Below are 27,386 nucleotides of genomic sequence, written 5' to 3' on the forward strand. Positions count from 1 at the left end.
CCGGCAAGGTCACCATGGCAACGCGAGGCCCGTCGGCCGCGGCCTACTCGGCGGCGCCCGATGGAGAAATACGAGCGGATCCGGGTGGTCGGGCGGGGGGCGTTCGGGTGAGGGCGGCGGTCGCCGTGGAGACGCGGGAGGGGGCGGGACCTCCCCCTCCTCTCTTTCCCCAGCCAATGGGAGCCGCCCGGCTCGAAAACCGGTTCTTAAGGAGGATTGGGGGGAGGGGAGGGGAGGGGGCGTTGACGGCGGGGCGGTTCTGGAGGCGCGGGACTACCACGCCCATCGTCCACAGCCGGCGGCCTTTGGCGCGCCACCCCCCCTCCTCCGCGGCGGCCTTCCAAGAGACGGGGCTTCTCCCGCGATGGGCTTTGTAGTCCCTCCCTGCGGGGATCGGGGGGGGGCTCCCGTCGGCATTCAGCTCTGGCGATGAAAACCCCATTTCTCCCCCCCCTCCCTACAGAGGAACCCCCCCTCCCAGCCCCCAGCCCTCCTTTGCACCCTCTTTACCCACGGGGAAACTGAGGCACAGACAGGGCACCATCTCTCAGGCCCGGCTGGGCTCCCCACGGAAAGTCCCGTTCCAAAGGGGCGCTCAGGGGAGGGAGGGGGGCCAAGCTGACTCCCCATGTAGAGGGGGTCAGTTATGACCCCCGTGCCCCCCAAACTCCCCCGAGCAAAAGGGGGCTCGTGGGAGGGGCCCAGCTGCCCCCCCGAAGTAGAAGCTCCCCCAGGCCTCCCAAGCCCTTGCCATGCCCCCCCTGCCCCCCTGCCTCTTGATATACCCAATTGCCCCACAAAAGGGGGCTCAAGGAGTGGGAGAGGGCCAAGCTGACCCCCCCTGTGGAAGGAGCCCCCCATGACCCATGACCCCCATCTCCCCCTTGATATTCCCGTTGCCCTGCAAAAGGGGGCTCAGGGAGAGGGGCCCAGCTGCTCCCCCATTTGATATAAGCCCCCCATGCCCTTCCCATGCCCCCATACACCCTGCCTCTTGAGGCACCCAGAGCTGCCCCATAAAAGGGGGATCAAAGAGTGGGTCCCCCCCTGGTGAGGGAATCTCCCCATGCCCCCCTTGACATGGCCGTCTGCCCCGCCAAAGGGGGCTCAGGGAGTGGGTGGGGGTTTAGCTGACCCCCCCATGTGGGAGGAATCCCACCCCACCCCCATGCCCTACTCCCTGACGCACCCGGCCGCCCCACAGGATCGTCCACCTGTGCCTGCGCCGGCTGGACCAGAAGCTGGTCATCCTGAAGCAGATCCCGGTGGAGCAGATGACCAAGGACGAGCGCCTGGCGGCCCAGAACGAGTGCCAGGTGCTGAAGCTGCTGCATCACCCGCACATCATTGAGTACTACGAGAACTTCCTGGAGGACAAGGCCCTGATGATCGCCATGGAGTACGCGCCGGGTAGGGGCGCCCGCGGGCACCACCGGAGGCCTCCCCACCTCGAAGGGGAGGGGAGCTTTGCCCGCCAAAAGGTCGAACCCTCCGTCCAGTGCGGTCTCTCCCAGAAGCCTCTTGGCCTTGAACGGGAGGGGGGCCTTGTCTGTCAAAGGGTTGAACCCTGGGTGAAATGGGCAGGTGCAAACAGGTGGCATTGGGCACCTCCAGATGTCAAAATGGAAGGGAAGCTGGCCCACTATAGGATTTCCAAGGGGCAGATGCCAAGGGACAGGCCTGGGCACCTCCTGGCCTTGAAAGGGAAGCTTTGCCCACCATCGGGTTGGACGTTGGGTCAAAAGGGCTGGTGCCAATGGGCTATCCTAGGTGCCACTGGCCTCAGAAGGGGAAGCTTTCCCAAATTTTGGAAAAATGAGAATCTACCATCTGATCAGATTATTATTACCAGAATTCTAGAGTGTGCAGAAATGGGTAGACTAACATTAGAAATGAAAGAAAAAGAGGATTCAATTTATTTTAGAACTTGGGAAAAAATTTATCAATGGTTAGAGACACGTTAGAACTTGAAGGATTTAATATTTTAGAATAGATGACTGATTTTTAATCGAGTTCTAACTAACATTTTGATGATACGATTACTTTTCCTCATTTACTGATTTTCATTTGTTACTTTTGATTGTTAGGATTTATTTATTTTTTGGGGATTTTATTAGTAGTGTTTACTTAATAGGTCAACGTATTTGTTTACAAATTATTTTTAATATGTTACTCTGAGCCCCCTTTGTTAAATATGGTTGAATATGATACTTACTCATTATTATGAACCGGACGGTTGCTTGTTTGTTGAAATATGTGATTGTACCTATCCTTATTTTACCCTAATTCCTTATTTCCTTCCCCTCCCTCTTTCCTTTTACCCTTCCCTTTACCATACCTGTATTCTTCCTATTTTTCCTTACCTATATAAATTTAATAAAATTTTGTTTAAAAAAAGAAAAAAAAGAAGGGGAAGATTTGCCCGCCAAAGGGTTGGGTGCCTAGGCTTCCACAGAAGAAGGGCGAGAAAAACATTCCATGCTTACTCAGAATGAAAGGTGGCAACCCTGGGCAGACTCTCTGATCAGCTCAGCCCAGGAACATATTGGGATGGGAGACCAAGAGGAAGACCAAGAGGGATTCTGGGAGTTGAAGTCCACCAGTCTTAAAGTTCCAAATTTCCTACAAGGTCAAATAGATGTTGTGGGTGCTCCATCACTGGGGGTCTTTAAGAACAGTTGCTTGTCTGAAATGGTGTAGGGTCTCCTGCTTGAGCAGTGGCGGGGGGAGAGGAGGCTGGACTAGAAGACCTTCAAGGTCCCTTCCAACTCTGTTCTGATTGATTGAATGTTGCCATCTAGGAGTTTGCCTCTTTCCCGGCAGCCCTTGCCCCATGGAACACCCACCCCACAGAAATGAAGCAGGCCTCCACCCTCCTTGCCCCCCCCCCAAGGCTTGGAAGACCCCCAAGTGCTGGGATCAGATTGGATAACTGCAGATGAGAAGTCTGGCTGGGTGCCAGGTTTTTGTCGTGGTTGTTTTTAATGCGGCTTTGTTTTATGGTTTTATTATAGTTTTTACGGGTTTTTATTTTGCCTTGGGAGCCGCCCGGAGTGGGATTATAAAACGGATGGTTATATAAATGTTTTGCATGAATAAATACATTAAATAAATGAACAAGGTCAAAAAGTACTTCGGGGAAGGCAGTGGCAGGACGGCTCTGGGGCTGAGAAAACGGTCCGTATTCGTCCCTGGAAGTTTTGCTCCACTCTTGTCTGAATTTTATTGACGGGTGGAACAAGACTAGGAACTGGTTATTTAAAGCAGATTTCTAAATATCCAGCATTTCTTGCCGCTTATTCACCGGTCCTACTCAAGCTCGGTGGCCTGAATTCATCCACCAGAATTACAGCCTTGACCACAAGCATGAGGAACTTTACGCAGCTACTGCAAGAATTTCTGTGGCCAAGCAAGCCGGTTCTTAGCTGGACCGTTTTACGAGCTGCTTTGTCACGGTTGTCAAAGAAATCACGGAAGTCCTTAAGCGAAGCATGCAGTCGTTAAGCGAATCCAGTTTCCCCCATTGACTCTGCCTGTGGGAAGGTCGCAGATGGAGATCACATGACCCCCGGACACTGCAGCCGTCGTAAATAGGAGTCAGTTGCCAAGCCCCCCCTCCCAAATTCTGATTGTACGACCATAGGGATGCTGCAATGGTCGTCCGTCCAAGGACTGGCTGTAGGTTGCTTTTTTTCTGTGCCGTTGTAAATGTGGTCACTAAACGAATGGGTTGGAAGTCGAGAACTGTGTGTAAAAGCGAGAAAATAGATATAATAATAATAAAGTTGGAAGGGACCTTGGAGGTCATCTAGTCCAACTCCCTGCTCGAGCAGGAAACCCTATACCCTTTCAGACAAATGACTGTCCAGTCTCTTCTTAAAAACTTCCAGTGTTGGAGCATTCACCACTTCTAGAGGCAGGTTGTTCCACTGGTTAATTGTTCTCACTGTCAGGAAGTTTCTCCTTAGTTCCAGGTTGCTTCTTTCCTTGATTAGTTTCCATCCCTTGCTTCTTGTCCTGCCTTCAGGCACTTTGGAGAGTAGCTTGACTCCCTCTTCTTTGGGGCGGCCCCTGAGATACTGGAAGACTGCTATCATGTCCCCCCTCGTCCTTCTCTTAATTAAACTAGACATGCCCAATTCCAGCAGCCGTTCTTCATATGTTTCAGCCTCCAGTCCCCTAATCATTTTTGTTGCTCTTCTCTGCACTCTTTCTAGAGTCTCAACTAGAGTCTAGGTTAGTGTTTCTCAACCTTGACAATTTTAAGGCATGTGGACTTCAACTCCCAGAATTCCACAGCCAGCAATGCTGGCTGTGGAATTCTGGGAGTTGAAGTCCACATGCCTTAAAATTGTCAAGGTTGAGAAACACTGGTCTAGGTGGAAGGGACCCAGAAATTAAAATCTCTGCCTCTTGAAGGGACCCAGTTTGTAAGCCTGCCAGGCTAATTCTAACCTGTGCCAGGTTATTTATCCGTTTTTATAGCGCGCTCTCATTTAGTGACCAGAAGCCCCAAATGCCATGCTCTGATCCTATACCGGGAACATTTTCCAAGGCCCAGGAACCCAGGGCCTTCCATAGGCCTCAGGGGCTCTGCTGCCACGACCCTTCCCCAAATTCTGAACGAAGAGTTCGGACCACTTTATAACCACTTGCACTACTTGCACCCAGTTTTGGTTGCCACGACATGTTGAGACTCTGGAAAGAGGGCAGAGAAGAGCAACAAAGATGGTTTTAGGGGACTGGAGGCTAAAACATAGGAAGAGCGGTTGCAGTAATTGGGTATGTCCAGTTTAATGAAGAGAAGGACTTGGGGTGACGTGAGAGCAGCATTTCAGTATTTGGGGGGTTGCCACAAAGAAGGGGGGGGGGGGTTTCCACCTGTTCTGCAAAGCGCCAGAGGGCAGGACAAGAAACAATGGGTGGAAACTGATCAAGGAGAGAAGCAACCTGGAATTAAGGAGAAACTTCCTGACAGAACAATTAACCAGCGGAACTCCTTGCCTCCAGAAGTTGTGAGGGCTCCAACACTGGAAGTTTTAAAGAAAAAAATTGGACAACCATCCTGTCTGAAATGGTACAGGATCTCCTGCTTGATCGGGGTTGATCTAGAGGACCTCGGAGGTCCCTTCCCGCTCTTGTCATTCTGCTGCCTTGCCTTCTTGCTAGGTGGGAATTGAACTTGCCTGGAGGGGGCGATGAGTGTTGGAGTCCACACTCCCTCTGGGCTGGGTCTCTGGTCTCCAGATGCTCTGCAGGGGAAGGGTCACCGTCCCCTCTCTGCTACCTCGGGGGGGGGGGTCTCTTGTTGTGAGACCAATACAGGTCATTCCCAACTTAACGGCCACAATTGAGCTCAAAATGTATGTTGCTAAGTGAGACCTTTGTTAAGCGAGCATTGCCCCATTTCACGACCTTTCTCGTCACAGGTTGTTAAGTGAATCAGTGACTTTGCTTGCGAGAGGGTTGCAAAAGCAGGACCCGTGCCTCGGGATGCTGCGACCATCATAAGTACGAGTCAATTGGCGAGCGTCGGCATCTTGAGCGCAGGACCCCGGGGGTCGTAAGTGTGAAAAACGGTCATAAGTCACCTCTTTTTGTTTAGTGTCATCGTAACTTTGAACGGTCACTAAGCAAGGCGTCGTAAGTCAAGGACTGCTTGTGGAACTGGGGCCGGACCCAGCAGACTGTGTTCCTTCTCCCAGCCTCAGTGAAAGCTCCCCCCTCCCTCTCAGAGGATCCTCCCCCAGGAACTGGGGTGTGGGGGGGGGGTTGCCAGCCACCTGTGCATATGTGTGTGTGTGCTAGAGAATGGGATACTTGCACAACAGTGTGATGGGGGAAGGAGAGGGGGAGGACTCCAGGAAGCAGCCTGTGCCCCCCCCCATGCAGTAAGGAAGACCCCCACCTTGCTCCCTCCTCTCCAGCCCCAGGCTCCAAAATTTTTTTGGGGGGGGGAATTGCAACCGGTGGGCTGCTCCCTGCTAACACCTGGGCTGCTAGGAGGGGGCTGGGGGGGCATTGAGAAGGGGGGGGGCTGGCCTTGCTATAGCCAGGGAAGCCCTCCTCCCCTTGTTACAGAAGCAAGCTTGTGTTTGTGCGAGTGGTGTGTGTCCGATTTCAGGTGGGGGGGGAGGAGAGGCACTCCCTACCAGAGGCAGCCCCACTGGGCCTTGCAAACAAAGGGCCGTTTTGTGTGTCTGCTTACACAGTCGCAAGCAAGGAGGAGACACTGCAGCAGACACCCCCCCCCCCCGGGTGGCTCTTGGCTCAGGAGCGGAGCTGCCAAACAGGTCGGGCTTGATCTGCCGGGGCAGAAGCTGGGCTCAGCTGTGGCTGTTTTTTCCCTGAATGCCAAGGAGGCTGGGTTAACCCTTGGCGGGTCTCCTCTCTTGGCCCAGTGGCCCCCCTGGGGGGAACGACTTTTTGATGCTTTTCAGGCCCTGGAAGTATTCCAAGGCCACACCTGGAACCCTGCATCCAGTTTGGGTCACCACCATGTAAAAAAGATGTTGAGACTCTAGAAAGAGTGCAGAGAAGAGCAAGATTTTAGGGGACTGGAGACTAAAACATATAAAGAATAATTGCTGGAATTGGGTCTGTCTAGTTTAACGAAGAGAAGGACGACGGGGGACATGATAGCAGTGTTCCAATATCTCAGGGGCTGCCCCAAAGAAGAGGGAGTCAAGCTATTCTTCAAAGCCCCTGAAGGCAGGACAAGAAGCAACGGATGGAAACTCATCAAGGAGAGAAGCAACCTAGAACTAAGGAGAAACTTCCTGACAGAGAACAATTAACCAGTGGAACCACCTGCCTCCAGAAGCGGTGAATGCTCCAACACTGGAAGTTTTTAAGAAGAAACTGGACAGAAATGGTGTCCGAAATGGTGTAGGGTTTCCTGCCTGAGCAGGGGGTTGGACTAGATGACCTCCAAGGTCCCTTCCAACTTTACTACTACTACTACTACTATTATTATTATTATTATCGATCATCGCACAGTCAGCCAGATGTTCAGACTGGATTTGGCATTTTGTCTACCTATCGAGTCCTTACCCAGGACCTGGGATAGGCAGATGTGGATGTTTGATGGTATTACAGATATCGTCGCAGGATGGAAGCAGTTCCTAATAATAATAATAATAATAATAATAATTATTATTATTATTATTATTATTATTATTATTATTATTATTATTATTATTATTATAGCAGTGTTCCAGTATCTCAGGGACTGCCCCAAAGAAGAGGGAGTCCAGTTATTCCCTAAAGCTGCTGAAGGCAGGACAAGAAGCAACGGGTGGAAACTCATCAAGGAGAGAAGCAACCTAGAACTAAGGAGAAACTTCCTGACAATTAGAACAATTAACCCGTGGAACAACCTGCCTCCAGAAGTGGTGAATGCTCCAACATTGGAAGTTTTTAAGAAGAGACTCGACAGCCATTTGTCTGAAATGGTGTAGGGTCTCCTGCCTGAGCAGGGGGTTGGACTTGATGACCTCCAAGGTCCCTTCCAACTTTATTATTATTATAAGCCCCCCCCCACACACTCTTTGCCCTCCTCTTGACCCGCAGCCTGGAATTGGAAGGGTCTGAATTTTGATTGGATTCCTGCCTGCTCGTTCCCGGCCCTGCTTTGCGCTCTGCAGCCTGCGCTTGGTTCTCCCCACCCCTACCCCTGGCCCTTCTCCCCAAAGGGGGAACTGGCTCTAGGTTTCCGAGCGCAGAATAACAAGAGTGGGAAGGGACCCTGGAGGCCACCTAGTCCAGCCCCCTGCAGGAGACCTCCTAACCATGCTGGACAAATGATGGTCCAGTCTCTTTGGGGAGACCTCCTATGATGGAGCACCCACCACTTCTGGAGGCAAGTGGTTCCACTTGTTTTAGGCAGTCCTCAACTTAACCACAGTTCATTTGGTGACTGTTCCAAGTTACAGGGGCACTGAAAAATGTGACATGACTGTTTCTCCAGTCCCCTAATCGTCTTAGTTAATGGAATAACAGGAGCAGAAGGGACCTTGGAGGTCATCCAGTCCAACCCCCTGCTCAGGCAGGAAACCCTGTACCAGGGGTAGGCAACCGTGGCTCTTTTATGACTCGTGGACTTCAACTCCCAGAATTCCTGAGCCAGCTGTGCTGGCTCAGGAATTCTGGGAGTTGAAGTCCACGAGTCATAAAAGAGCCACGGTTGCCTACCCCTGCCCTATACTGTTCAGAACAGAGGGTCATCCAGTCTCTTCTTGAAAGCCTACAACGATGGAGCAGCCCTCACAACTTCGGTTCCCCTGGTTCATTGTCCTCACTGTCAAGAAATATCTCCTTAATTCCAGATTGCTTCTCTCCTTGATGGGTTTCCATCCCTTGCTTCTTGTCCTGCCCTCAGGGGCTTTGGCAGCCCCTCTGTGGCAGCCCCTCAAATATTGGAGGAGGTCACCATGTCCCCCCTGGGCCTTCTCTTCGTTAAGACTACTAGACCTATTTATTTATTTATTTATTTATTTATTTATTTATGAGACTTATATACCGCTTTAAGTGCAAGCACTCTCTAAGCGGTGTACACCAGTAAGCAATGTATAGATATATATTTACATTGCCCCCAACAATCTGGGTCCTCATTTTACCTACCTCGGAAGTCTGGAAGGCTGAGTCAACCTTGAGCCAGTGAGATTTGAACCGCTGACCTGGTGAACACAGTCAGCTAAAGTGGCCTGCAGTACTGCACTCTAACTGCTGCGCCACCTCGGCTCATTCACCTACCCCGTTCCAGCCACCGTTCTTCCTATGTTTTTGCCTCCAGCCCCCTGGTCATCTTGGTTGCTCTTCTCTGCCCCCTTTCCAGAGTCCAGCTTGGACACATGGCTGTCCAGTCTCTTGAGAAGGTTGAGGAGAGGAAACCAGCAAGCAGCTTTGCCGTCTCCCCGCCGTTCCCTGTTCTTCCTGGCTGGCTGGGGCTGCAAACGGGAAGCTATCCTAAGCAGGCCTTTGGACCAGGCTGGCAGAGCCTTGGTGCTGGCTGGTCTTGGGTCCCTGCCTGCTGGATACGACGTGTGGGATCAGCTTACTCTGCGGGTCCTTCCAGAGAGACTTTGGTGCTGCGGGGTTGTTCAGCCTGCTGGACCTTTGGTGCAATTCTGTCCGAGTGCGCGGTGGCAGCACTCAAAGGCAAACCACTTTTTCTTAGGACAGTGATGGCGAACCTTTTAGAGACCGGGTGCCCAAAAACCACCCCGCCCTGTCCGCCACCCCGTGCCCCGCCTGCCTACAGGGCCACGCACCTCCACAGCCCGCCACAACAGATCGCAGGCGGCCCAGCAGCGCCATGGTGGGCACACCCTCCACCCGCACCCTGCGTCATCATCTGCTCATGACGGAGCGCAAAGGCAGAGTCTTGTCCCCGCTGCCATGTCCTTTGCTGCGCTGCTCTGTGCAGGCCGCACCCGGGGGCGACTCTCCTCCCGGGGGGCGGCTGCTGGTGAGAGGCCCATGGGGGGAGGCAGGGCTGGGGTGAAGGCACGCGTGCCCACAGAGAGGGCTCTGAGTGCTGCCTCTGGCATGCATGCCATAGGTTCGCCACCACTGTCTTAGGATCTCGTCACTAAGAGGCTCATGCCATTTGAGATTGTCCTCATCTGATAAGGGAGGGCTCTGTCAGAGCGTGCATGGTCTTATTGCGCGAGATAACCCAGGAGTAAACATAGTAAACAGTGGTCTATATTAAATGGTGGTTTATCTTACGCTATCTACAACATCATACACCAGGAACAATAGACATACCTGTGCTAATACAGCAGGATTCAACAAACCACAGTTACAGCAGGAAACGGAAGAGAGAGAACACTTCAGCGGAGCCTTCCCTTTATACCAAGGCTCTTAAAGGGACACAGACCCTGCGGAGTAATTCCCCATCATTACATCAGACATCTCACATTACATAAGCTGGCTAGCTGTTAAATCAATGCCTTGACAGGCTTCTTGCCCAGTTGATTGGTACATAAGAAGAGACTGGACAGTCACTTGTCTGAGATGGTATAGGTTCTCCTGCTTGAGCAGTGGGCTGGACTAGAAGACCTCCAAGGTCCCTTCTCTTCTGTTCTATTCTGTTCTATCTTGCTCCATTCCATTCCATATTTTCTTTTCTTTTCTATTCTATTCTATTCTATTCTATTCTATTCTATTCTATTCTATTCTATTCTATTCTATTTAATGACCGTTCGAAGTTACAACAATATTGAAGTGACGTATGACCCTTTTCACACTTACGACCGTTGTAGCATCCCCGTGGTCATGTGATTTACATTTGGACCCTTGACGAACTGGTTCACATTTACGATGGTCTACGTGTCCCGGGGTCACATGATCCTCTTTTGCGACCTTCTTCCCAGCAAAGACAATGGGACGCCAGATTCACATCACAGCTGTGTTACTACTTTAAGAACTGCAGGGATTCATTGAACAAACGTGCCAATGAAAGCAGTAGAACGGGGCAAAACTCACTCAGCCAATTTCTCACTCTGCAACATACATTCTGGGCTCAGGTGTGGTCATAAGCTGAGGACTACCTGTATCTGGACAGTGGCCATCAAAGGACACAGCAGTCCAGATGTCCTTGTCTCCTGGCCTTGGCCCCTTTAAGACTGTGGACTTCAACTCCCAGAATTCCCCAGCCAGCTGGTAGTGCATGGTCAAAACTGGAGGCGTCCTACCTTGGCCCTTTAAGACTGTGGACTTCAATTCCCAGAATTCCCCAGCCAGCTGTTGTGCATGGTCAAAACTGGAGGCGTCCTACCTTGGCCCCTTTAAGACTGTGGACTTCAACTCCCAGAATTCCCCGGCCAGCTGTTGTGCATCGTCAAAACTGGAGGCGTCCTACCTTGGCCTCTTTAAGACTGTGGACTTCAACTCCCAGAATTCCCCAGCCAGCTGGTAGCGCATGGTCAAAACTGGAGGCGTCCTACCTTGGCCCCTTTAAGACTGTGGACTTCAACTCCCAGAATTCCCCAGCCAGCTGTTGTGCCTGGTCAAAACTGGAGGCGTCCTACCTTGGCCCCTTTAAGACTGTGGACTTCAACTCCCAGAATTCCCCGGCCAGCTGTTGTGCCTGGTCAAAACTGGAGGCGTCCTACCTTGGCCCCTTTAAGACTGTGGACTTCAACTCCCAGAATTCCCCAGCCAGTTGTTGTGCCTGGTCAAAACTGGAGGCGTCCTACCTTGGCCCCTTTAAGACTGTGGACTTCAACTCCCAGAATTCCCCAGCCAGTTGTTGTGCCTGGTCAAAACTGGAGGCGTCCTACCTTGGCCCCTTTAAGACTGTGGACTTCAACTCCAGAATCCCGTGCCAGCTGTTTTGCCTGGTTCAAAACTGGAGGCGTCTACTTGGCCCCATTAAGACTGTGGACTTCAAACTGCCAGAACTCCTTACGGCCAGTGTTGTGCTGGTCAAATGGAGCGCGTCCTACCTGTGGCCCCTTAAGACTGGGACTTCAAAACTCCAGAATTCCCCGGCAGCTGTTGTGCCTGGTCAAAACGGAGGAGTCCTACTGGCCCAATTAAGACTGTGGACTCTAAACTCCCAGAATTCCCCAGCTAGATGTTGTGCCTGGCAAAAAATGGAGGCGTCCTACCTTGGCCCCATTAAGACTGTGGACTTCAACTCCCAGAATTCCCCAGCCAGCTGTTGTGCCTGGTCAAAACTGGAGGCGTCCTACCTTGGCCCCATTAAGACTGTGGACTTCAACTCCCAGAATTCCCCGGCCAGCTGTTGTGCATGGTCAAAACTGGAGGCGTCCTACCTTGGCCCCTTTAAGACTGTGGACTTCAACTCCCAGAATTCCCCAGCCAGCAAAGCTGGCTGGGGAATTCTGGGAGCTGAAGTCCACACGTCTTAAAGGGGCCACGGTTGGCTGCTCCTGTTTCAAAATAAAGGCAGGACAGAGAACTTGCCGGCAGCTACGCTGAGAGGCAAAGACAGTGGGGTTTGCAGTGGGGAGCAAACCCCCTGGGGGTCGTGGGCTCTGCGGACCCCCGGCCTAAGGCCGCCTCCCTCTTCCTCCCCTGCCCAGGTGGGACCTTGGCTGAATTCATCCACAAGCGGGGCAACTCCCTCCTGGACGAGGAGACCATCCTGCACTTCTTTGCGCAGATCCTGCTGGCCCTTCACCACGTCCACGCCAAACAGATTCTGCACCGGGACCTCAAGACCCAGAACATCCTCCTGGACAAGCACCACACCATGGTCAAGATCGGTGACTTCGGCATCTCCAAGATCCTCAGCAGCAAGAGCAAAGCCTACACCGTGAGTGGGCTTTTGGGTGGGTGGGTGGGGGTCTGCGCTGGCGGTTTCTGGGTGAAGGGGGGCAGGGGGAGGCAACCTTGGGTCTTTTGTGACTGGTGGACTTCAACTCCCAGAATTCCTGAGCCAGCATGGGGGAACTATGGCCCCCTTCATGACTGGTGGACTTCAACTCCCAGAATTCCTGAGCCAACATGGGGGAACTATGGCCCCTTCATGACTCGTGGACTTCAACTCCCAGAATTCCTGAGCCAGCATGGGGGAACTATGGCCCTTTCATGACTCGTGGACTTCAACTCCCAGAATTCCTCAGCCAACATGGGGGAACTATGGCCCCTTCATGACTCGTGGACTTCAACTCCCAGAATTCCTCAGCTAACATGGGGGAACTATGGTCCCTTCATGACTGGTGGACTTCAACTCCCAGAATTCCTGAGCCAGCATGGGGGAACTATGGCCCCCTTCATGACTGGTGGACTTCGATTCCCAGAATTCCTCAGCCAGCATGGCTGGTTCAGGAATTCTGGGTATTGAAGTCCACAAGTCATAAAAGAGCCAAGGTTCCCCATCCCTGGGCTCGGCTGGTGTTTCTCAGCCTTAGCAACTCTTAAGATGTATGGACTTCGACTCCCAGAATTCCTCAGCCAGCAGGGTGATTGCAAAGGATACTGGGAATTGAAGTCCATGCGTAAAGAATGGTCTAGGCCAGTGTTTCCCAAACTTGACCATTTTAAGGCATGTAGACTTCAACTCCCAGAATTCCACAGCCAGCATTGCTGGCTGTGGAATTCTGGGAGTTGAAGTCCACATGCCTTAAAATGGTCAAGTTTGGGAAACACTGGTCTAGGCTGGTGTTTCTCAACCTTGGTAACTTTAAGATGGGTGGACTTCAGCTCCCAGAATTTGGGGTGGGGGTGTCTTACCTTAAGACAGTGGTGGCAAACCTATGGCACGGGTGCCAGAGGCGGCACTCAGAGCCCTCTCTATGGGCACGCATGCCGTTGCCCCAGTCCTAGGCCTTCAGCTGGGTTTTATAAAACCTTTTCGCTTTAGGCCTCCACCACCCTGTGCAAAAAAAAAAAAAGTTCAATCAATTTCAACTTCTCGTGGGAAAAATAAAGATCTTGCAAAGTTGAAATTGATTGATTGAACTTTTTAGTTCCACCCAGTCTGCTGTTACCACCGCAGCCATGCCCAGCCAATGGGCCACACCCGCCCGGCACCCGACGATGCATAAGTGGGTTTTGGGTTGCAGTTTGGGTACTCGGTCTCTAAAAGGTTCGCCATCACTGCCTTCAGACCACCACAGCCAGGCCTCCCACACAGCCCGACACTTGTCGCGCCTCTGCTTGACTTTAGCGGCCGCTTGCCGTCCCTTGCAGCTGGCTGCCCTGTGGCGCCTTGCGCCGGTGGCAGGCGGCATCTTGCCACGAGCAGCGGAAATGGTCCAAAGCGCTGTGCCCTTACGACCGTTGCAGCCTCCCCATGGTCACACGATCAAAATCCAGACGCTTGGCGACCGACTCGTATTTACGACGGCCGCAAAGTGCCCTGATCCCCTTTTGCGACCTTCCGACAAAGCAAAGTGAATGGGGAAGCCAGATTCACTTAACGGCCGTGTTACTCACTTAACGACTGCCGTGATCCACTTAACAAATGTGGCAAGGAAGGTGGTAAAGTGGGGCAAAGCTCACTTAACCCCTGTCTCGCTTAGCGATGGAAACTTTGGGCTCAGTTGTGGTCGTAAGTCGAGGACTACCTGTAAGTGACCAAACCAGACGGGGGGGTGGGGCTTCTGCTTTCTCCCTTTTTTCCACGTTTCCGGCTTGGCTGACGGGCGTTCCTTGGGGCGCCTCTCTCCTCAGGTGGTGGGCACCCCGTGCTACATCTCCCCGGAGCTGTGCGAAGGCAAGCCCTACAACCAGAAGAGCGACATCTGGGCCCTGGGCTGCGTCCTGTATGAGCTGGCCAGCTTGAAGAGAGCCTTTGAGGCCGCCGTAAGGGATGGGTCGGGGTGGGGTCTTCTCTCTGGTGCGGTGCGGCCCCCGGGGTGCCCCAGACACCCAGCACGCACCGCCTCTGACCACTGCTGGCAGGGAACCAGCGGAAAGGCTGGCCGCTGAAATTTGGTGAAGTTCTGTGGTTCTGCTTGAGTGGGGGCTGGACTAGAAGACCTCTAAGGCCCCTTCCAGCTCTGTTCTGTTCTGTTCCATTCTATTCCATTCCTTATTTTCTTTTCTTTTCTTTTCTTTTCTTTTCTATTCTATTCCATTCCATTCCATTCTTCACTTCTTCTATTCTACTCTACTCTACTCCATTCTGTTCTATTCTGTTCCATTCCATTCCATTTATTCTTCTATTCTATTCTATTCTATTCTATTCTATTCCATTCATTCTTCTGTTCTGTTGTGTTCTGTTCTATTCTATTCTATTCCATTCCATTCCATTCCATTTATTCTTCTGTTCTGTTGCGTTCTGTTCTATTCTACATTTATTCTATTCTATTCTATTCTATTCTATTTATTCCATTCCATTCCATTCCATTTATTCTTCTATATTCTATTCTATTCTATTCTGTTCTGTTCTGTTGTGTTCTGTTCTGTTCTATTCTTATTTTAATTCTATTCTATTCTTATTTTAATTCTATTCTATTCTATTCTACTCTATTCCTATTCCTATTCCTATTCTAAATATCCTCCGCAGGGAGGGTCTGTGGCCATAAATACCTGGGAGGGGGTCTTGCCAGGAGCAAAGGACCCCTCTTATACAGAGAGGGTTCCTCCGTAAGGGGGGTGCACAGAATGGGCAGGTCCTGGGGGCTTCTAGTGCCAGTCAGAGCAGGCAGCAGTGGAGGAGGCAGAGAGGTGGAGGCACCAGGCCAGAAACTGGGAGACGGTGAGTTCTAGTCCTGCCTGCTGGCTGACTTGGGGCCAATCCTCAGGAGATGGTGAGTTCTAGTTTCGCTTTAGGCATGGAAGCCAGGTGGCTCTCTTTCTCAGCCCAACCCACCTCACAGGGTTGCTGTCGCCCCCTTGCCCTCCTGGGGCAATTTTTTTTTGGGGGGGGAGTTCCTGCAAATTCCCTGATGGCGCCCCCTCCTCTCCCGCAGAACCTGCCCGCTCTGGTTCTGAAGATCATGAGCGGCACCTTTGCCCCCATCTCGGACCGCTACAGCCCTGAGCTGCGCCAGTTGATCCTCAGCCTGCTCAACCTGGACCCCTCCAAGCGGCCGCCGCTGAACGAGATCATGGCCGAGGCCCTCTGCGTCCGGCCCCTGCTGGACCTTTACACCGACGTGGGCAGCGTCCGGATGAGGAGGCAAGTGGGGGGAGGGGGGGCCTGCTGTTTCCCCAACCCCCCCTCCCTGCTTCTTCTCCCCCGCCTGACAAATACAGGCCATCCTCAATTTACGGCCGTTCATTTAGTGACCGTGTGAAGTTACAACGGTGCTGAAAAAAGTGATTGAGGACCGTTTTTCACACTTACGACCGTTGCAGTGTCAGAATGTTGGGAACCGACTTGCATTTATGACGACCACATTGTCCCGTGTGTGTGTGTGTGTGTGTGTGTGTGTCACGTGATCCCCTTTTGTGACCTTCCGACAAGCAAAGTCAGAGGGGGACAGTAGATCTGCTTAACGACTGTGACAAGCGGTCCTCAACTTACGAGCGCGGTTCAGCCCAAAATGTAGGTTGCTAAGTGAGAGATTTGTGAAGTGGGCTTTGCCCCATTTTACGACCTTCCTCGCCACCATTGTTAAGTGAAACACAGCAGTTATTAAGTGAGTCACTTGGTCGTTAAGTGAACCCGGCTTCCCCCATTGTGAGAAGGTCGCAAAAGGGGATCCCGTGCCGCCGCCACCGTCGTAACTGCGAGTCAGCTGCCCAGCGTCTGAATTTGGATCACGTGACCACGCGGGGAGGCTGCAACGGTCATAAAGCGTGGAAAAGGGTCACAAGTCGCTTTTTCCGGTGGCGTTGTAACTTCACACGGTCACTGAATGGACTGCCCGTACTAATGGAAGCGATTCACTTAAGGACGGTGGCAGGAAAGGTCGTAACACTGGGAAAAACTCACTTGGCCACGTTGAGGCTGAAATTGTGGCCCGTCTCCTGTGCTCTCGGCAGGCCCGAGAAGTCGTGGAGAGCAGCACCGGCCGTGGCCCAGAGCAGGACCGGGGGTGCAGCTGTCACGGCCAGAGCGAGGGGTAAGGCTGGGCCTGTGCTGGGGGGGGTCTCCCTCCGTCTCCCCAGGGGTCCTCCCCCGAGGGAGGGAGGGGCAGACTTGCAGCTCCCCTTCTTGGGCTTGGGGGCGGCCGGAGAGGGCAGCGTCCCCACCCCAGCACCCACGGACGTCCTTCTCTCGGACACAGGTGGCCGCGCCGGGACCCCCAGGCCCGGCCTCCCCCCGGCCTTGTCCTCCATCTACACCTGGGGCTCCGGCATCGCCACCCCCCTCCGCCTGCCCATGCTGAACACCGAGGTGGTGCAGGTGTCCACGGGCCGCACGCAGAGGGCCGGCGTGACCAAATCCGGGCGGCTGGTCCTGTGGGAGGTGAGAGCCCCTCGTTTCTGCCAGGGATGAGGGGGCAGCCCCCCTCTTCTCTGCTTGCTGAGGAAAGGGGCTGGGGAGATGCTGGTTAGCCCCCACCTCCCCGGTGGTCCTGCTTAACCCTCTTTTAGAAGTTTGCTCCAGTTTCTTTTTCCCCTTTTTAAAGAAAACCCATCAAGGCCCCCTTTGGGAAGGCAGTTGGCAGCTCCAAGTGGGGTGGGGTGGGGGCTTTAGGCAGGCCCCAGCGAGGTTGGCACTGCAGAGGCAGAAGGGGCCTGCCAAGGCGAAACAGACCCCCCCCTTTTTGCCAAATAGAATTGAATATGTTGAATAACCAGTTCAGCTCCAAGTGGGCGGGGGAGAGAAGGAATGAAGTAGCTGGGAAGGGGGGGGGGGCAGCCAGACACTTGGGGAGGGAGGGAGGGAGGAGGAGGAGGAGGAGGAGGAGCAGGAAGAGGAGGAGGAAGAAGACCACTGTGGGGTCCTTGGTGCTCTCTGAGCTGGGTGGTTTTCGTGCAGACATTTCATGATCCAGCTAGGCAACATCATCAGTATTGGAAGGGAGTTTTTTTTTGTGGAGTAGAGGGAGGAGGAGGAGGAGGAGGAGGAGGACGACGACAACAACAATGACGACGACGACTGTGGGGTCCCTGGTGCTCTCTGAGCTTGTTTTTTTTCTTGCAGACATTTCATGACCCAACTAGGGAACGCCATCCATGTTAGAAGGGAGGGTTGTGGAGAGGAGGAAGAGGAAGAGGAGGAGAAGTGGAAGGGATGAAGTAGGGGGGGAGAGGAAGAGGAGAGAGGGGGAAGATTGTGGAGTCTTTATTGATCTCTGAGCTGGGTGGTCTTCCTGCAGACGTCTCATGACCCAACTAGGGAACGCCATCAGTGTTAGAAGGGATGTGGGGTTTGCAGAGGGGAGGAGGGGGAGGTGGGGGGGGATCTGCTGCTCCATTTAGGGCAGGCCTCTCTTCTCTACCCGAGAAAGCCAGCAGAGAGAGATTGGGGCTCACACAAGCGCCCCCCCAGGGCACCTCCCCTCTTATTTATTTATTTATGAGACTTATATACCGCTTTAAGTGCAAGCACTCTCTAAGCGGTGTACACCAGTAAGCAATGTATATATATATTTACATTGCCCCCAACAATCTGGGTCCTCATTCTTCCTTGCAGCCTGGTTCTTTCCTTCCTGCTGGAAGAGCAGACGGGATCCGGGCCCAGTTCTCAGCCCCAAATGGGAAACCAAGGCAAAGTTCCATGGGCAGAGTTAGACGGTCCCTGGGAAGGACCTCTGCACGTGCCTAGGAGCCTTCCTTCTCCTTCTAGTCCAGTGGTTCTCAGCTTTGACAATTTTAAGGCGTGTGGACTTCAACTCCCAGAATTCCACAGTCCACACGCCTTAAAATCGTCAAGGTTGAGAAACACTTTTTCTAGTCCCTTCGCTGTTGCAATTCAAGGCTGGATTTTGAATCTGAGCAGCTCGGCTTGATCTGGTCTCGCTCTTGCCGCTTCCCCCCCCCTCCGCAGCCGCCCCCCTTTGGCACGGCCGGGGGGCCCTCCCTCCCGGGGGCCACGGAGCAGCTGCAGCCCCAGTTCGTGTGCCGCTTCCTGGAGGGCCAGTCCGGGGTGACCATCAAGCACGTTGCCTGCGGGGATCTCTTCACTGCCTGTTTGACAGGTAGGAGAGGCCTGGGCTGGCACGGGGGGTCCTGGCAGGGTCCCAGGAAGTGGACCCCGGTGGGAGGGGTCTCCCCTGGACACCTGCAAGGCTCGCAGTGGACTGGAGAAGAAATGCATTCAATTTTCACTCCTTCATTCAAGACGGGCTTCCCCCCCCCTGCACAAAGGTTTTTCAGGCAGCGTTAGGGCAGGGGTCTCCAGGCTAGGCCACTTGAAGGCCTGTGGACTTCAACTCCCAGAATTCCCCAGCCAGAGGTGGAATTAAAAGTCAGCTGGGGAATTCTGGGAGTTGAAGGGCGCAGGTCTTAAAAGTGGCCGAGTTTGGAGGCCTCTGGGCTGCAATACTGGAATCCCGCAGATCCGATTGTGCTGTGCCTGATCCTCCTTTTGATAATCCATGGATTTGTCTGGGCTTCTTCTGAACATGAAGATGTTTAAAACTCATTTTGACTCAGTTCCTGCCTGTCTTCACCTTGGTCATCTAGGGCGGGGGGTCATTTTGGGTCTGGGGTTGGACTAGAAGACCTCCAAGGCCCCTTCCATCTCTGTTATTCTATTCTATTCTATTCTATTTTCTATTCTATTCTATTTCCTATTCTATTCTATTCTATTCTATTCTATTCTATTCTATTCTTATTTCTATTCTATTCTATTATTTTCTATTCAATTCTATTCTGTAATTCTATTCTATTCATTCTTCTAGTCTAGTCTATTCTTTTCATTCTTCTGTTCTATTCTAATTCTATTCTATTCTATTTTCTATTCTATTCCCTATTCTATTCTATAATCTATGTTCTATTCTTTATTGTATTCTCTATTGTATTCTATATTCTATATTCTATTCTATATTCTATTCTAGTCTATTCTATTCTATTTTCTATTCTATTCCTTATTCTATTCTATTCCTTATTCTATTCTATTCCATTCTATTTTCTATTCTATTCTATTCTATTCTATTCTATTCTATTTTCTATTCTATTCCCTATTCTATTCTATAGTCTATGTTCTATTCTTTATTGTATTCTCTATTGTATTCTCTATTGTATTCTATATTCTATATTCTATTCTATATTCTATTCTATTCTATTCTATTTTCTATTCTATTCCTTATTCTATTCTATTCCTTATTCTATTCTATTCCATTCTATTTTCTATTCTATTCTATTCTATTCATTCTTCTGTTCTATTTTCATTCTAGTCTAGTCTAGTCTATTCATTTCATTCTAGTCTAGTCTATTCTTTTCATTCTTCTATTCTAGTCTAATTCTATTCTATTCTATTCATTCTTCTAGTCTAGTCTAGTCTATTCTTTTATTCTTCTCTACTCTTCTCTTCTCTTCTCTTCTATTCTTTGATTACTTTCCTTAGTCTCCGTCCTCTTGCTGTCCTTTGGGGTCCAGCCGACCTCAGCCCCATTGAGCATCCAAGCTGGCCTGTTCCTTTGTTCCCTGCTGCTCTGGCTGACCCAGCCAGGTGCAAGCCTTGGTTTGGGGGGCTGGGATTGGGGTGTGTGTGTGTCAGTGGATCCGCGCAATATGCCGGGTATCCTATCGGCTCCTTTTCCTCCCCACAGACAGAGGGATTGTCCTGACCTTCGGCAGCGGCAGCAGTGGCTGCTTAGGACACGGATCGTTTGTGGACATCAGCCAGGTTGGTTCTGCCCTCGGCTCAAGCATCTGGGGTCCGGTCCCCGAGGAGGGCGCGGTGGGCTCAGGGCTAAGGGGGGAGCCACAAATTCTCATTTTATCCACACACACACACACACACACACACACACACCGCCCTCCATCTGCAAAAAAAGGGAAACTGCGCAAGGGGGCTGCTGAGACGCCGCAAGAGATTTAAAAGGAAACTCGGGTGCACGGAGACATCAGAATACAGAATCACAGAAGTGGAAGGGATCTTAGAGGTCATCCAGTCCAGCCCCCCCTGCTCGAGCAGGAGATCCTGTACCAGGGTTGTCCAGCCTTGGGAACTTTTAAGAGTTGTGGATTTCAATTCCCTTGTTGGGGAATTGTGGGAGTTGAAGTCCACGAAGTTCCAAGGTTGGACACCCCTGATCTTCAGCTCGAGCAGGGGGTTGGACTGGATGACCTCCAAGGTCCCTTCTGTTATTCTGATTCCCCTGGGATGGCGTAAAGCAGACCTGGTGGGTGAAGCTTGCAGATTTTTCCTTCTCCTGCCTTGAGACAAACCTCACCTGCACTTCCCGGGGGCGCGGAAGGTGGCGGAGAAAGGCCGGGGAGGCGGGGAGGGGGGGGGTGAGCGCCATTGGCCTCTTCCCTTTCTGACCTGCTCTTTGCAGCCCAAGATCGTGGAGGCCCTGCTGGGATACGAGATCACGCAAGCCGCCTGTGGCGCGTCCCACGTCCTGGCCCTCTCCAGCGAAGGGGAAGTCTTCACCTGGGGCAGGGGCGACAACGGTGAGCACCGAAGCTGGCCAGCTGACCCACATGTCCAGGGAGAGATCCCTGGTGCTCCCTGGAGAGTTTTTCTCTAGACCAGGGGTCGGCAACCTTGGCTCTTTTAGGACTGGTGGACTTCAACTCCCAGAATTCCTGAACCAGCCATGCTGAGGGGAAAGGGAGAGGTTATAATAATAACAGTAAAGTTGGAAGGGACCTTGGAGGTCATCTAGTCCAACCCCCTGCTCAGGCAGGAGACCCTAACCCAGTGGTTCTCAACCGGTGGGTCGGGACCCCATTGGGGGTTGAACGACCATTTCACGGGGGTCGCCAAACAACACAGTCCGCCATTTTTTCCCCCTTTTCCTTAGCTGTGCTACTCCCTTTTATTCTATTGGCTTTTGAAAGCCAGTAGAAGAGGCTCTCTTGAATAGAGTCTAATTCTATTGGCTTTCAAAAGCCAATAGGAATTGTCCAGGCTGTCTCTGCCCTGCTGAGACCACCAAAAATCCCATTCTGCAAACGGTGCTGCACCAGTGGAGTAGTCCTCGACTTACGACTGGTTGGGTAGTCCTCGACTTACGACCGGTTGGGAGTTGCAGCATTAAAAAGGTTGAGAACCACTGCCCTATACCATTTCAGACAAATGGCTGTCCAGTCTCTTCTTAAAATCTTCCAGCATTGGAGCATTCACCACTTCTGGAGGCAGGTTGTTTCCAAGTTGAGTCATGCTGGCTCAGGAATTCTGGGAGTTGAAGTCCGTAAGTCATAAAGGGGCCACCGTTCCCCCATGCTGGCTGAGGAATTCTGGGAGTTGGAGTCCACAAGTCATGAAGGGGGCCAGAGTTCCCCCATGCTGGCTCAGGAATTCTGGGAGTTGAAGTCCACGAGTCATAAAAGAGCCAAGGTTGCCTACTCCTGCTCTAGACTTTCCCTCTTTGAACTTACCAACAGAAGGAACCGGCACTCCTTTAGCTTATATGACCCTCCTGGCTTAGGGAGAGTCCTAGAATCACCCCACAAGATCCTCCAATGCAGCAAAGGTCTGCAAGGAGCTTCAGGAGCTGCGCTTCAAAGCAGCCTGTGTGCCGACAGCTGGGGGCCGCCGGGGTTGCAAGCAGTTCCTTGTTGAAAAAGCAGCCTTTGGGGAATTTATTCTTCAAACAGGTAGCAAGTTGTGCCTTTCTTTACCACTTTTAAGGACTATTCATCTCTAGTAAGCTAAGGGAGGCTGTCTTTAGTCACAGCCTGTTCTTCCTTTTTGAAGATCGATGCCATGAAGGCAGGACGAGAAGCAACGGAGGGAAACTAATCAAGGAGTGATTCAACCTAGAACTAAGGAGAAAATTCCTGACCGTTAGAACAATTAACCAGTGGAACAACCTGCCTCCAGAAGCTGTGAATGCTCCAACACTGGAAGCTTTTAAGAAGAGACTGGACAGCCATTTTGTCTGAAATGGTCTAGGGTTTCCTGCCTGAGCAGGGGGTTGGACTAGATGACCTCCAAGGTCCCTTCCAGCCCTAGGATTCTATAATTCAGGAAGGAAGGAAGGAAGGAAGGAAGGAAGGAAGGAAAATGGATGGTATCTAATCAAGGAATCAACTTAGAACTAAGGAGAAACTTCCTGACAGCAAGAACAATTAACCAGTGGAACTACCTGCCTCCAGAAGCAGTGAATGCTCCAACATTGGAAGTTTTTAAGAAGAGACTGGACAGCCATTTGTCCGAAAGGGTGTAGGGTCTCCTGCCTGAGCAGGGGGTTGGACTAGATGGCCTCCAAGGTCCCTTCCAACATTATTATTATTATTATTATTATTATTATTATTATTAACCACAAGGAAGAAGGCTGCTGAAGGCAAGCTAGGATAACGAAGTGCAGAATAACTTTAAAAAAAAAATATTGATGGCTGAAGCATCCCGAATCATTGGCCTCTTCCCTGCTCGGGGGGGGGTCCCCCAGGGGGAGCTGGCGGGAGCCCCTTCTAACAGCCCCCCTTTTCTTTCTCCCGTCTCCTAGGGCGCCTGGGGCTGGGGACCCTGGAGTCCCACAGCTCCCCACAGCTGGTGCCCCTCCCCTCTGGCTACGACGCCCAGGAGGTCCTGTGTGGCATGGATGCGTCCATGATCCTCACCTCCAAGAATCAGATCCTGGCCTGTGGCAGCAACAGGTAGGGCGGGGGTCCCCGTTTGCCTTCCGGGGGCTAAAAAAGCCCCCCTCTCGGCTGGGGGAACCGGCTGCCGGCAGAGCTTGAACGGGCAGCCTGGCGCCAAGCGGGCCGGAGGGGCTCAAGAGGGAGGTGGCAGCTTGGCGCTGACTCTTCTCTTCCCCCCCACCCCCCCCACCAGGTATAACAAGCTGGGCCAGGACAGGACGCTGCCCCATGGGGAGCCCCCCACCGCTGCCGAGCAGGTGGAGGAAGTGCTGGTCTTCAGCCCCGCCTGCTCGGCCCCCCTGAGCGAGGAGACCATCGTGGGCGCGGACATCGGCACCTCCCACTCAGCAGCCATCACCGGTGAGCCCTCCAGGGCAGCCCCTGGCCATTAAATGGAGAAGCCTTTCTAGATGCTTTAATTCGGAGCCCAGGCCGCCCTCGACTTACCGCCGTCTGTTTAGCGACGGTTCTTGCGGCCATTTTTCACACTGAATGACCATTTTTCACACTTAATGACACTTGACCCCCGGCTCCTAATTTTCTGACCGTTGTTGGGTAACACGGTCCCCTTTTGGCGACTGTCTGACCAGCAAAGCCAGCAGGGGGGGGAGTCAGACTCGCTTAATGTCCGTGTTACTGACTTAATGACCTCAGCGACGGACGTGACCATTCAGGTGAGAAAAGTCGTCAAGTGAGGCGAAGCTCAGCGAATGCCTCACTTAATGACAGAAACGTTGGGATCAGTTCTGGTTGTAAGTCGAGGACTGCCTGTATGCCCCTCGAATCTGCTTGGGCGCAGAGGCTGGCTAGCCAGCAGGGCGAACGTAAGTCTCCAGCTTCATTTAAATATGAATTTAAATATTATGGGAGCCCTGCAGAACCTGCAGCATAATTTAAATATTTAAATAGTAATTTAAATATGAATTTAAATATGGGAGCCCTGCAGAACCTGCAGCTTAATTTAAATATTTAAATATGAATTTAAATATTATGGGAGCCCTGCAGAACCTGCAATGTAATTTAAATATTTAAACTGTAATTTAAATATGAATTTAAATATTATGGGAGCCCTGCAGAACCTGCAACTTAATTTAAATATTTAAACAGTAATTTAAATATAAATTTAAATATGGGAGCCCTGCAGAACCTGTAGCTTAATTTACATATTTAAACAGTAATTTAAATACGAATTTGAATATTTTGGGAGCCCTGCAGAACACTACTTCCCAGGGGGAACCGGTGGAATTTTTGCCTGATTTAATTTGCCTTTGGACAGATTAATCGATTCCTGAGGATCTTTTAGCGGGAAGCGGGGGGGGGGCTTGGTCTTCCCAGACATCTTACTTAGCAGCCCACAGTCCGGCAGTTACGCCACGCACTCGCGCGATGCTTCGTTTTATGACCGTATTGCTTAGCGACAGCCGTTCTGGTCCCAGTCGCCCTGCCAACCCCAGGGCACGATGCGCTTTCCTCCTTCTCCACCCACAGCCTCCGGCCAGTGCTACACCCTGGGCAGCAACCAGCACGGCCAGCTGGGCCCCATCTCCTGCCGGGCCAGCCGGGCCCCCTACCTGGTGGAGGGGCTGCTGGGCACCAGAGTCACCCGGGTGGGCTGTGGGGATGCCTTCACCCTGGCAGTGGGAGCAGGTGAGTGGCCGCGCGGGAGACTCGGAGCCCCCCCCGCCAGCCTTTGGGCAGCGCTTGGGGTCAGCCGGGTCAGCCTGCCGCCTGTGCCCCCCCAGATGGCGAGGTCTACACCTGGGGCAAGAGCGCCCGGGGGCGTCTGGGCAGGAAGGAGAAGGAGGCGAGGAGCCCCCGGCCCGTGCAGCTGGAAGAGGGCCCCCCCAGCCTGGTGGTCTCGGTCTCCTGTTGCCATGGCACCACCCTGCTCACTCTCAAGCGTGAGTAGCCGGCAGCGGGCACAACTGCCAAGGGGGGGGGCTGGGCATCATCTGCCAGCTGGCAGGCAGTGTGGGAAGCCCCTGTCCCCACGGCCACCCCTTCCCCTGGGAGGGGCTGGGCTCCCTCGGCTTTCAAGCTCCAGAAGCCACCCAGCAGTGGAAAGTGGCAGTTGTGCTCTCTCTCTCTCTCTCACACACACACACACTCAGAGAGTCAACAGCAGTGCTGGCAGCAAAGGATCTTTGCAGCCCAGGGTTGAATTTGGGGGTCCTGGTTGCTCTCTGAGCTGGGTGGTTTTCTTGCAGACGTTTCATGACCCAACTAGGTAACATCATCAGTGCTAGAAGGGGGTGGATTGTGAGGAGGAGGAGGAAAAGGGGGGAGGAGGAGGAGGAGGAGGACTGTGGGGTACCTGGTGCACTCTGTGCTTGGTCATTTCCTTGCAGACATTTGATGACCCAGCTAGGGAACATCATCAGTGTTAGAAGAGAAAGGGGTTTGTAGAGAGGGGGAGGAGGAGGAATGTGGGGTCCTTAGTGTCCTCTGAGCTAGATGGGTGGGGGTGTGTGAGGAGGAGGAGGAGGAGGAGGAGGAGGACGACGACTGTGGGGTCCCTGGTGCTCTCTGAGCTTGGTGGTTTCCTTGCAGACATTTCATTACCCAACTAGGGAACATCATCAGTGTTAGAAGAGAAAGGGGTTTGTAGAGAGGGGGAGGAGGAGGAATGTGGGGTCCTTAGTGTCCTCTGAGCTAGATGGGTTGGGGGGGGTGAGGAGGAGGAGGACGACGATGACTGTGGGGTCCCTGGTGCTCTCTGAGCTTGGTGGTTTCCTTGCAGACATTTCATTACCCAACTAGGGAACATCATCAGTGGTAGAAGAGAGAGGGGTTTGTAGGGAGGAGAAGGGGGAGAAGGAGGAGGACTGGGGTGGGTCCTTAGTGCCCTCTGAGCTAGAAGGGAGGGGGTCTGTGAGGAGGAGGACGACGACTGTGGGGTCCCTGGTGCTTTTCTGGCAGACGTTTTGTGGCCCAGCTAGGGAACATCATCAGGGCTGAGACTCGTGAAGAGTCTTTGATGGCCCTAAGATCCCTTTCTTGCCTTGAACGGTGGGGTGGCCTGCCCCTACCCTGGAGCTCTGCTGGCTGAGGAATTCTGGGAGTTGAAGTCCACCCGTCTTAACCTGGCCGCGTGTGGACACCCCTGTCCTAGCCAGTCCAGTCAGACTTGTCCCTTAGTGAGGATCCCGTGGCTGCTGGACTGTCCACACACAGGAGGACAGCCCTGTAGCACTTGGGGGGGGGGCGGTTAGCAGCCCCAAAAGGGGGCAGCAGCCCCAGAATCCCCTCCCCAGATGCTAAGCACATCTGGGCAGCTGCCCACCAGCCTCCTAAGCCGTTTTTTTTTTTTTCCAAAATTCCCCTCCCAGGGCAGGAACTCCGGAAATAGCTGCTGGGCTAAATGTGGCCCCGGGAGAGGGTGAATCAGCCTGCCTGCCTGCCAAAACCTGGGGGGGGGGTAGTGGGGGGGGCAGCTGAGGATGAATGGACCGCCCTGAAGACGGAAGGGAAGAGGATGGGTTTGTGGGTTCGGCCAGCAGACAAAGCCCCTCTGTGTGACTTGCTCCGAGGTTTGGCCAGCTCCGGCTTCTCGCTGTTCCTCCCCCCCCCCAAACATGCTGTGGGGAGGGAAGCAGGTCCTGGCTGAGCCCAAACTATCCCCCCTCCCCTCTTTCCTTGCAACCTGGTTGATGATTATATTTTTTTTCCCTGTGTTTGTGTATGTGTGTGTGTGTGTTTGCATTTCAGCCGGGGTGGAAGAATCCAGCCCGCAGTGAACGGAGGGAGATGGAGAGAACAGCAGCAGCAGCAGAAAGGACCCCCATGGGGTGGGGCTTCCCCTTTCAGGGAATCCTGACCCCCCCCACACACACACACCTCATCTGGGAGGCTGAAGCTGACCCATGAACTGGGAGGAAGAGGGTGCCCAGCGCTGGCTGATGCAAGATTGCCCCCCCCTCTCTGCAGCTTCCTGGGGTGAGAACAGCCTCCATGCCCCCCTCCCAAGGCAGAGCAGCCTCTCCTGGGGCAGGCAGGGCTCTTCCCTGGGGGGGGGTCAGGGAAGCCGTGGGGCCAGGCCCTGCTGGCTCGTCTTCCTGCGCTGACTCAGGCGGCTGTTGCCTAGGTTTTCCGTGGGGAGACGGCCAGGATCTGACCCCGGGGCCGGTCGGATGCCGGGTTTCGAACCCGCTCCAGCCCCTGAGGCCCGATCAGCGAGGGGGCACTCCGCAGCCATTCCAGGCAGCCCTTGGCTTAACGACCACACTGGGCCCAACAATTTCCGGCGCTGAATGAGGGCGATTTGTTCTCTCGCTCCGTTTGACGACCTTTCTTGACACCGTTCTTAA

General features: G+C 52.9%; 1 protein-coding gene across 4 annotated transcripts; it reads left to right on the forward strand.

The window, feature by feature from the left end:
- NEK8 (NIMA related kinase 8) lies at positions 1–27,139 on the forward strand. 4 transcript variants are annotated; one of them, XM_039365533.1, is made up of 15 exons: positions 1–107; positions 1,205–1,410; positions 12,057–12,289; positions 14,152–14,283; positions 15,396–15,604; positions 16,114–16,493; positions 16,659–16,840; positions 18,368–18,518; positions 20,094–20,170; positions 20,826–20,943; positions 22,944–23,094; positions 23,273–23,439; positions 24,568–24,726; positions 24,822–24,980; positions 26,788–27,139. In XM_039365533.1, exons 1-15 carry the CDS (start codon positions 61–63, stop codon positions 26,814–26,816), a joined length of 2,400 nt encoding a protein of 799 aa, XP_039221467.1. In that variant the 5' UTR covers positions 1–60; the 3' UTR covers positions 26,817–27,139. The 4 variants fall into 4 exon arrangements, with proteins under 4 accessions (XP_039221467.1, XP_039221468.1, XP_039221470.1 ...); XM_039365534.1 differs by having other exon boundaries at positions 16,117–16,493; XM_039365536.1 differs by having other exon boundaries at positions 16,324–16,493.
- Positions 27,140–27,386: the final 247 nt, after the last annotated feature.

The sequence above is a fragment of the Crotalus tigris genome, unplaced genomic scaffold, assembly GCF_016545835.1.
Source record: "Crotalus tigris isolate CLP2741 ecotype Arizona unplaced genomic scaffold, ASM1654583v1 scf7180000020104.566533, whole genome shotgun sequence".
In the NCBI taxonomy this organism is placed as follows: Eukaryota; Metazoa; Chordata; class Lepidosauria; order Squamata; family Viperidae; genus Crotalus; species Crotalus tigris.

Coding starts and splice junctions, on each gene's coding strand:
- NEK8 (XM_039365533.1), top strand. CDS start 61: ATGGAGAAATACGAGCGGATCCGGGTGGTCGGGCGGGGGGCGTTCGG. Junction 16,841..18,367: donor GGCGGCTGGTCCTGTGGGAG/GTGAGAGCCCCT, acceptor CCCCCTCCGCAG/CCGCCCCCCTTTGGCACGGC. Junction 24,981..26,787: donor CACCCTGCTCACTCTCAAGC/GTGAGTAGCCGG, acceptor TTTGCATTTCAG/CCGGGGTGGAAGAATCCAGC.